Below are 10,510 nucleotides of genomic sequence, written 5' to 3'. Positions count from 1 at the left end.
TTCAGATACGAGAGATCTTGTCATATAGATTTAGGGGCAGCGATCAGGAGCAAGCTACAGCCGACAGTTTTTGGTACCCCTCAATAATTAATTTCCCCATTTAACATGATGAAATAATGTAGTAAAGGAGGTAGTTTTCCTTAATGTGAATATGTCTGTATTTCATTTGTACCTTCAGACCTTCAGCAGCTGTTTGTCAGTAAAGAAGAGGTCCCCCCTGAGCAGCAGGAGTGGAGCTCCAGTCTGGACCAGGAGGACCCAGAGCCCCCACACATTAAAGAGGAACAGGAGGAACTCTGGACCAGTCAGGAGGGAGAGCAGCTTCAAGGGCCAGAGGAGGCCCATATCACCCAGTTCTCATTCACTCCTGTCCCTCTGAAGAGTGAAGATGATGCAGAGAGACCTCAGTCCTCACAGCTTCATCAAAGCCAAACTCAAGAGAATAGAAGGCAAGAGCCTCTACCCAGCAGCTCGACTGAACAGATGAAACCACAAGCTGATGGAGAGGACTGTAGACCATCAGAACCAGCCAGGAACTTTGATCCAGCTAGTCATTTACAACCAGCTATTGCTGGGAAGACTTCACATGATGAACCTGAGACTGAAGACGGTGATGATGATGATTGGATGGAGACTAGTGGACCCCGGTCAAGTTTAGACTCACTGAAAAATGATGAAGTACTTGGGGAGGAACACTTTAGTTGCTCAGTCTGTGGTAAACGTTATAGGAACAAAGCATACTTGAAGGAGCATATGAGAATCCACCCAGGTGAGACATTTAATTGCTCCATCTGTGGTAAAAGTCATAGTCAAAAAGGAGGCTTGAAGGTGCATATGAGAGTCCACACAGGTGAGAAACCATTTATTTGCTCAGTCTGTGGTAAAGGTTTTAGTCGTATAGGAGATATGAATAGACATATGAGAGTCCACACAGGAGAGACACCATTTAAATGCCCAATCTGTGGTAAAAGCTTTCGTCGTAAAGAACACTTGAAGACGCAGCATATGAGAATCCACACAGGAGAGAAACCATTTAATTGCTCAGTCTGTGGTAAAAGTTATAGTCAAAAAGCAGTTTTGAGGGTGCATATGAGAGTCCACACTGGTGAGAAGCCATTTAATTGTTCAGTCTGTGATAAAGGTTTTGCTTATAGAAGAGATGCGAAAAGACATATGATAGTCCACACAGGTGAGAAGCCATTTAATTGTTCAGTCTGTGGTAAAGGTTTTGCTTATAGAACACAGATGAAAAGACATATGACAGTCCACACAGGAGAGTAACCATTCAATTGCTGAATCTGTGTGTTAAAACCCTTGGTTATGAAAATAACTTGAATAGACACATGCGAGTCCATACAGGAGAGTACCCACTTAATTGCTCAGTTTGTGTGTATATATAGTACAATATATGTGTGTATTAATGTCATGATATATTTCTGTTGTAAGGCCTATTCTCTGGAAAGTCCTTTCAGATATGCATGTGACATTTGACTGATAAACAACATTTTTAGAGATGCGAGTCCACACAGTAGAGAAACCTGCAATTGCTCAACCGTTGGGAACAATTTGCCTCATGCCTTCATGTTTTCATATTTTTCTCTTATATTTGTTCTTGCTCAAAGCAATAAGAAGAAAATAAGAAAATCCTACATGTGATTTATGAAGTGTACACTGACAGCCAGTATTCCCACTCAATCACAAGGCCAGTCATTCTATGAAAAAAACACCTAACCCTGAACTAATTGATACAAGGGTTTTCAATTCTGTTACCATTGTGTATGTTCGGGATCAATAAAGTATCTACCTACCTACCTACCTAGTCTGTTCTTACTCACATGTCGATGTTGATGAATTGTGTTTTTCATCTTCTGTCGGTGCCAGACAACTTGCTCATTAGCAGAAGGAAACACCCCAGCCCTAAAGTCGCCCACAAGCCAGTTATTGTCCCACAAAACCGGCGAGGAAAGGTTATCAACAGGTACCAAGCTTAGCTTTCCAACAATAATGTCATCCAACAGCCGGCCAATAACTTGATTCCTGCCCAGCCACTATTCCCACTCAATCACTAGGCCAGTTGTTCTATGTTCTAAGCACCTTGAATTGCCTTGTGTATGAAAGGTGCTATATAAATAAAATTTGACTTGACTTGACTTGACTATGAAGAAAAAAAAAACCTAACCCTGAACAAATTGAAACAAAGGGGGTTTCAATTAATTCTGTTACCATTGTGTATGTTAAATAACGTGCTGAAAGTCTGGGAAATTAAAATTCCAGAAAGGGGTCATTTTCAAGATGGTGTCCGAGATAGCTACGGGAGCTTAAAATTTTGGTTTTGGTGTCTACCTCTAGGTTTTTCTGCCACAAGGAATACAACTGAATCTGTGAAATTACCACCAGTTAATTATTTATTGACAATTTATAGCTGTTAGCGAGCAGTGCCAATGCTACCGACTACTCTGCTGTTTTCATAGTGCAATGTGGCAACAAGAATTTACTCATTTTCTCAGTGTACATTTAAAAGTACTTGAGTAGAATATCTATTATTTAAATGACTCAAGTAAGAGTAAAAGTATAGCATTATAAGAATACTTAAAAAGTACAAATCCTCAAAAAACAACTCAAGTATTTGTACTGGAGTACTTTCCACCTCTGTCTACGTGGTGAATTGTGTTTAGTAGCAGTACTAGAACATTCCCAGTGGTAATCAGACTAAACTAACCAAATCTTAAATGTCAGAGTCACTGGCGCCGGAACAAGGGGGACATGGGGACATTTTGTCCCCCTTAAAATTTGGTCCCCCTAAATGTTTTTTTTTTTTTTTTTTTTTTTTTTTTTTAATCTGAGGGGGCAACTGCCCCTGACGCTTAGAGCCCACTTTACACTGTTTACACAGCCTGTGATGCTTGTTAAAGCCATGATCGTTGTGGGATTATTACACCTGAGACAGACAGACCCAGGGATCAAATTACAGAGAGCCCACTTTACACTGTTTACACAGCCTGTGACACTTGTTAAAGCCGTGATCATTGTGGGATTATTACACCTGAGAGACAGACAGACCTGGACTCTGTTTGCACTCACTGTCATTGGCTGCTGCTATAATCGTATACGGTTATTGTTATTTTATTTTTGTGTTGAGATGACAAGTTTTGCACTGTGTTTCGAAGTGATAATAATAATAATAAGTTCAGTGTTTCTGCCTGTGTTGCTGTCTGTTGTAGTGTAATTGTAAAATGACCTAAAGGGAGAGCAGGTCACCAAGTGAGTGAGAAAAGGAGAAAATACTGAATAATTACATCACTACAGTATAATCCTAATGTTAATTTAAAATGAGATATTCCTCTAAATATGGCTAAAAATCATCCAGACGTTCAAAAAAACATAATTTTTTTCTTGCCGGCGACCTGACGGGAGCCGGCAAAAAAACATTGAAAAAAATTTTTTTTTGAAAAAATATTTAAAAAAATTTTAAAAAAAAATTTTGACAAAAAAAATAAAAATGTCCCCCTAATTGCAAACTCGTTCCGGCGCCACTGGTCAGAGTTCATGCTTTCTGTGCGGCTTTGTTTCCCCTTGATCATCAGGCATTTTTTCCTCCTTGTGGAAGACTTTTCCATCAGGTTGCTCTTTCCACTTCAGCACCACTCCACTCAGCCCTTGGTCCTTCAGTCTGTCCTGGAGCTGCTGCACCACACACACACACACACACACACACACACACACACACACACACACACACACACACACACACACACACACATACATACATACATACATACATACATACATACACACACACACACATTTCAAACACAATGCTTCTGGAACATGCAACATTCATTGGTTCCTATGTGAGAAGACTTGCCTTTAGTAAGATGTCTGCCTTCACATTCAGGTCATTCAGATCCACAGAGGAGTCCGGCTGTATCTTCAGCTTAAACACCTGCTTCATTTGCACTTACAGGGACAAGGATAGAAGGAGTGAGCTTGCTGTGGGAGCAAATACAATGGTATGGTTTCTCTCTTTAGTGAGTGTCCAATTATTTTATCTTTTTGGAAATCGCTAGATTTTGTTCACTCTGTCCTAGACTTTAATGGAGCCACAAACTGGAATCATTATAATAAGCTTGAGAATGAGGTATGTTCATTACTGGTGTTTGAGGCCAACTTTTTCTATTATGTTGATTCTATACAATCCCTTGCAATAGGCTGGGTGTTTATGTCAAGTGTGGCATGGAGTCGCAGTATGATGGCGTATCGCTGAGCAGGTTGGCCAGATTGAGTGGGAAAAAGTCAAGGGGGAGGCCCCAGTCCGTCCCATAAATCTGTGTAAAGGTTGAAGTCACATAAAAGAGTTAGAGGTGTTACATTTTAAGAAAATCTGCTATCAGTGGTTCAAGTAATGTTTTCTTGGTTATATGAATAGGAAGCAATTTTCTATACAGTGTGGTATTCTATCTGCTCCAAAGTGTAGCAAACCACTCACCAGGGAAGCTGTAGCACACAAAGTGATATTTTCCATTGCAATGCTTTGCAGTCCACGTGAATGGGTTGAGGCCTTTTCCTGCAACACATTTATTCCTCATCTTGTTTGGTGGTTCCTTCCAGTAAGTGAAGTCACTCCCATCAGACCAGCGACTCTGAGGCTCTCTGTACAGACCAATCCAGGCCCAATCTCCCTGTGGCACGAGGCCCGACTTCTGGATCGCCTGGTTCTCTCCCTGGCTCCTCACGCTGACCATGTCTATGTAGTTCTCCCTGCAGTACCTCTGAGCACTGGACCAATTCATTCGATCATTTACAACAAGAAATTGAGGAGCCGTCACTGTTGTTCCTACAATTAGATTTGGGCAAAGAAAATACTTGATGAGTCTTTTGGAAAGGAACCCAGACCTACTATCAAAACTCAAATAAGTGCCTCACTTCGCATTTGCATGGGCTTGATTTAAGCTAGACTTCATATCATCTAGCCTGGTTAAAACCCTCCTGATCACATGACCTCACATGTTAAATAGCCTGGTTAAAACCCTCCTGATCACATGACCTCACATGTTAAATAGCCTGGTTAAAACCATCCTGATCACATGACCTCACATGTTAAATAGCCTGGTTAAAACCCTCCTGATCACATGACCTCACATGTTAAATAGCCTGGTTAAAACCCTCCTGATCACATGACCTCACATGTTAAATAGCCTGGTTAAAACCCTCCTGATCACATGACCTCACATGTTAAATAGCCTGGTTAAAACCCTCCTGATCACATGACCTCACATGTTAAATAGCCTGGTTAAAACCCTCCTGATCACATGACCTCACATGTTAAATAGCCTGGTTAAAACCCTCCTGATCACATGACCTCACATGTTAAATAGCCTGGTTAAAACCCTCCTGATCACATGACCTCACATGTTAAATAGCCTGGTTAAAACCCTCCTGATCACATGACCTCACATGTTAAATAGCCTGGTTAAAACCCTCCTGATCACATGACCTCACATGTTAAATAGCCTGGTTAAAACCCTCCTGATCACATGACCTCACATGTTAAATAGCCTGGTTAAAACCATCCTGATCACATGACCTTCCATGTTAAATAGCCTGGTTAAAACCCTCCTGATCACATGACCTCACATGTTAAATAGCCTGGTTAAAACCCTCCTGATCACATGACCTCACATGTTAAATAGCCTGGTTAAAACCCTCCTGATCACATGACCTCACATGTTAAATAGCCTGGTTAAAACCATCCTGATCACATGACCTCACATGTTAAATAGCCTGGTTAAAACCCTCCTGATCACATGACCTCACATGTTAAATAGCCTGGTTAAAACCATCCTGATCACATGACCTCACATGTTAAATAGCCTGGTTAAAACCCTCCTGATCACATGACCTCACATGTTAAATAGCCTGGTTAAAACCCTCCTGATCACATGACCTCACATGTTAAATAGCCTGGTTAAAACCCTCCTGATCACATGACCTCACATGTTAAATAGCCTGGTTAAAACCCTCCTGATCACATGACCTCACATGTTAAATAGCCTGGTTAAAACCCTCCTGATCACATGACCTCACATGTTAAATAGCCTGGTTAAAACCCTCCTGATCACATGACCTCACATGTTAAATAGCCTGGTTAAAACCCTCCTGATCACATGACCTCACATGTTAAATAGCCTGGTTAAAACCCTCCTGATCACATGACCTCACATGTTAAATAGCCTGGTTAAAACCCTCCTGATCACATGACCTCACATGTTAAATAGCCTGGTTAAAACCCTCCTGATCACATGACCTCACATGTTAAATAGCCTGGTTAAAACCATCCTGATCACATGACCTTCCATGTTAAATAGCCTGGTTAAAACCCTCCTGATCACATGACCTCACATGTTAAATAGCCTGGTTAAAACCCTCCTGATCACATGACCTCACATGTTAAATAGCCTGGTTAAAACCCTCCTGATCACATGACCTCACATGTTAAATAGCCTGGTTAAAACCATCCTGATCACATGACCTCACATGTTAAATAGCCTGGTTAAAACCCTCCTGATCACATGACCTCACATGTTAAATAGCCTGGTTAAAACCCTCCTGATCACATGACCTCACATGTTAAATAGCCTGGTTAAAACCCTCCTGATCACATGACCTCACATGTTAAATAGCCTGGTTAAAACCCTCCTGATCACATGACCTCACATGTTAAATAGCCTGGTTAAAACCATCCTGATCACATGACCTCACATGTTAAATAGCCTGGTTAAAACCATCCTGATCACATGACCTCACATGTTAAATAGCCTGGTTAAAACCCTCCTGATCACATGACATCACATGTTAAATAGCCTGGTTAAAACCCTCCTGATCACATGACCTCACATGTTAAATAGCCTGGTTAAAACCCTCCTGATCACATGACCTCACATGTTAAATAGCCTGGTTAAAACCCTCCTGATCACATGACCTCACATGTTAAATAGCCTGGTTAAAACCCTCCTGATCACATGACCTCACATGTTAAATAGCCTGGTTAAAACCCTCCTGATCACATGACCTCACATGTTAAATAGCCTGGTTAAAACCCTCCTGATCACATGACATCACATGTTAAATAGCCTGGTTAAAACCCTCCTGATCACATGACCTCACATGTTAAATAGCCTGGTTAAAACCCTCCTGATCACATGACCTCACATGTTAAATAGCCTGGTTAAAACCCTCCTGATCACATGACCTCACATGTTAAATAGCCTGGTTAAAACCATCCTGATCACATGACCTCACATGTTAAATAGCCTGGTTAAAACCATCCTGATCACATGACCTCACGTGTTAAATAGCCTGGTTAAAACCCTCCTGATCACATGACCTCACATGTTAAATAGCCTGGTTAAAACCCTCCTGATCACATGACCTCACATGTTAAATAGCCTGGTTAAAACCCTCCTGATCACATGACCTCACATGTTAAATAGCCTGGTTAAAACCCTCCTGATCACATGACCTCACATGTTAAATAGCCTCGTTAAAACCCTCCTGATCACATGACCTCACATGTTAAATAGCCTGGTTAAAACCCTCCTGATCACATGACCTCACATGTTAAATAGCCTGGTTAAAACCCTCCTGATCACATGACCTCACATGTTAAATAGCCTGGTTAAAACCCTCCTGATCACATGACCTCACATGTTAAATAGCCTGGTTAAAACTCTCCTGATCACATGACCTCACATGTTAAATAGCCTGGTTAAAACTCTCCTGATCACATGACCTCACATGTTAAATAGCCTGGTTAAAACTCTCCTGATCACATGACCTCACATGTTAAATAGCCTGGTTAAAACCCTCCTGATCACATGACCTCACATGTTAAATAGCCTGGTTAAAACTCTCCTGATCACATGACCTCACATGTTAAATAGCCTGGTTAAAACTCTCCTGATCACATGACCTCACATGTTAAATAGCCTGGTTAAAACCCTCCTGATCACATGACCTCACATGTTAAATAGCCTGGTTAAAACCCTCCTGATCACGGTACCTCACATTTTGTTTGTCCCATGGATCAGTCTGGACTTACAAACGTCCATGGCGATTTCCTGAAATTCCAATGTTGATGATGTAACCCGGCCAATCAGGGCCACTGCTGGTCAAACAATAATGGTGTTTCGCAAAGCAAAGAGCGGTAATGTTAATGTTAGAGTAATCACAGCCATAAGTGCAGTTATTGCAGAAATAGACTCAACAATTAAACACGATCAAGAATATGCACCAGCGGAGTTTCTCGGCGGAAAATGCATTTCCACTGTTCTTCCGACTGGATTTGGATTGGATTTGGCAATGCTGATTGGCTGAAGGGGTTGTCTGTCAAGGCAAGTAGGCCTACTCCCGCCCACTGAAATCGATGTGGGCACGTGGAAGTCCAGACTCATCAGTGGAACAAAACAGGCTACATATCATCCGCATAGTAGCAGAAATTGTGCTTTACGATGTTCTTACCGTTATAACAGATGAATGGATACTTTTTGGTGCACCAATCATCCCACCATCCCCCATTGTATCCAATGTTCACACAGAACTGCCCAATTCCAAAATCAGGTTCATCGTCAGTCCATGAGTCCCAGTTCCTGTAGTCAGCCCCACCCTCTGAGTAGTAAGACGCATTTGAAAAAGACCACCTCCAATCAATGACGGCATGCAAGCCAATCCAGACATAATCTGCAGATCGAACAGTTTTCATGAGTTGGTTCATTTCTTCCATATTGTCTGCGGTGGCCAGGTCTGTGTGTTTCTCTCTGCAGTAGCTCTGGGCTTCGGTCCAGCTCTTTGGTTCAGCAACATAGTGGTACTGACGAGGAAGGTATGTGGATGCGTGCCAGCCTGTAAGGACAAAGTCTGTATATAGAGCCAGGTTGCATCCACACTCTAAAGCAGATGTCTCCAACACCTTTTTAGGATTTACACAAATTTACAAAAAATAACACTAGTCACGACACTCACGAGAGCTTGCCCCCCATTTTATGAGTGGCCTCCATATTTAGCACATTTTAGCATCATAACATAATTTAATAATGTTATAATGTATAGCTCTATCTGATAAGAGTTAGTGTCCGTCCACTATACATGAGTGGGATTTAGTTTATGCATAAAAAAATAAATAGCATTTTGGATTTATTTGGCAAGCTACCGGTAGCAAACGAGCTACCTGTTGGACACCCCTGCTCTAAAGTATGTGTCAACACATGCATGGCTACTTGTTACATATTTTAACATGTCAAGATACTGTAATGTGCTCGAATGGCTCAAACTAGCATTATGGTATTTCCACTGACAAAGAATCAGCAGTACGGTAACGAGAATAAGCAAATCACTATTGTACACACACCCTTGTGCATATTGTAGCAGTATACTATTCAGAATTTGACCTTAAAGTTTTCACTGACCTGAGAGAAAGAAAATAGCCAGCACGACCTTCTCCTTCATGATGCTGGAGTGAGCAGTTCCTCTGTGCTCTGTGCACAATGTGCTCTTGTACATAATTTGAATGCATGTTGCCAATAGGCAAAGCAAGGGAAATTTTCACTGCTGCTTCTCGCCTCTGCTACTGATAGACGGCAAAGGACATATGTCTTTTCCATCCATTGCACTCTTTATGCAAACAACACACTCGCGTTGTTGACTTTGTGAATGTGCTTTTCTGAAGGCTTTTCCAGAGGCACACATTTGTCAGGCAGTGACATTCATTTTGGAATGAATCTATCTTACATCCAGTTGAAGCACGAGTCTATTAGTGTATAACAGACGCTCTTAGCCTTGGTTCACACCGGGCGCTATTCAGAAGCTGCGCTGAACAGAGGCTGAGTGTCACGCTAAACCGCTCACACAAGAAGCAGCACGGCAGGGGGCACGGTGGCGCAGTGGTAAGCGCTGTCGCCTCACAGCTAGAAGGTCCTGGGTTCGATTCCCACCTGGGACGCTGTGAGCGCTGAAGGAGTGCGTGCCCGTCCGCATGTCCTCGGGTCGTCAAAAGGGCCTTTCTGTGTGGAGTTTGCATGTTCTCCCCGTGCCCCCTGGGGCTTTCCTTCATATAGGAACCCCTCACCAAAACATGCAATATCCTGGTTGCTAATGTGGTTCCTCCTCTGGTCGTTAAGGGCGCCTGTTCAGAGGGAGGGGAACTGGTTGCTATGTCCTACCGGTGAAGCTTCCTCTGTCAGGTGAAAAGAAGCGGCTGGCTAACTGCCCATGTCTCGGAGGAAGCATGGAGCCAGTTTCGGCTCTCCCCAGATCGGCAGAGGGTGGAGCAGCAACCAAGATAAATTAATACAAAATTAGCACTAATGGGGGATAAAAATGGGATTAAAAAAATCTGGGAAAAAATATTTGAAAAGAAAAAAGAAAAAAAGAAGCAGCGCGGCTGGTGTGAATGGAAGGGAGACTGGGGTGGGACTACCATCCCCTGGCCGGTTATAGGCCTACTTTATTTCCCAAG

General features: G+C 42.2%; 1 protein-coding gene across 1 annotated transcript; it reads right to left on the bottom strand.

Annotated features, from left to right (window-relative positions):
* Nucleotides 1–3,537: 3,537 nt before the first annotated feature.
* On the bottom strand, nt 3,538–9,500 carry LOC310779639 (putative C-type lectin domain family 20 member A; the record flags this gene model as incomplete). Its single annotated transcript, XM_083640145.1, has 5 exons — nt 9,462–9,500; nt 8,518–8,898; nt 4,487–4,834; nt 3,866–3,957; nt 3,538–3,684 (listed from the first exon to the last, which is right to left on the bottom strand). The coding sequence occupies exons 2-5, from the start codon at nt 8,777–8,779 to the stop codon at nt 3,538–3,540; spliced, it is 849 nt and encodes a 282-aa protein (XP_083496271.1). The 5' UTR covers nt 8,780–8,898; nt 9,462–9,500.
* Nucleotides 9,501–10,510: the final 1,010 nt, after the last annotated feature.

This window comes from Poromitra crassiceps, assembly GCF_964638095.1.
Source record: "Poromitra crassiceps genome assembly, chromosome: 7".
Classification (NCBI taxonomy): domain Eukaryota; kingdom Metazoa; phylum Chordata; class Actinopteri; order Beryciformes; family Melamphaidae; genus Poromitra; species Poromitra crassiceps.
Note: the sequence above shows the minus strand (reverse complement) of the source record. Positions and strands in the feature narration are given on the sequence as shown.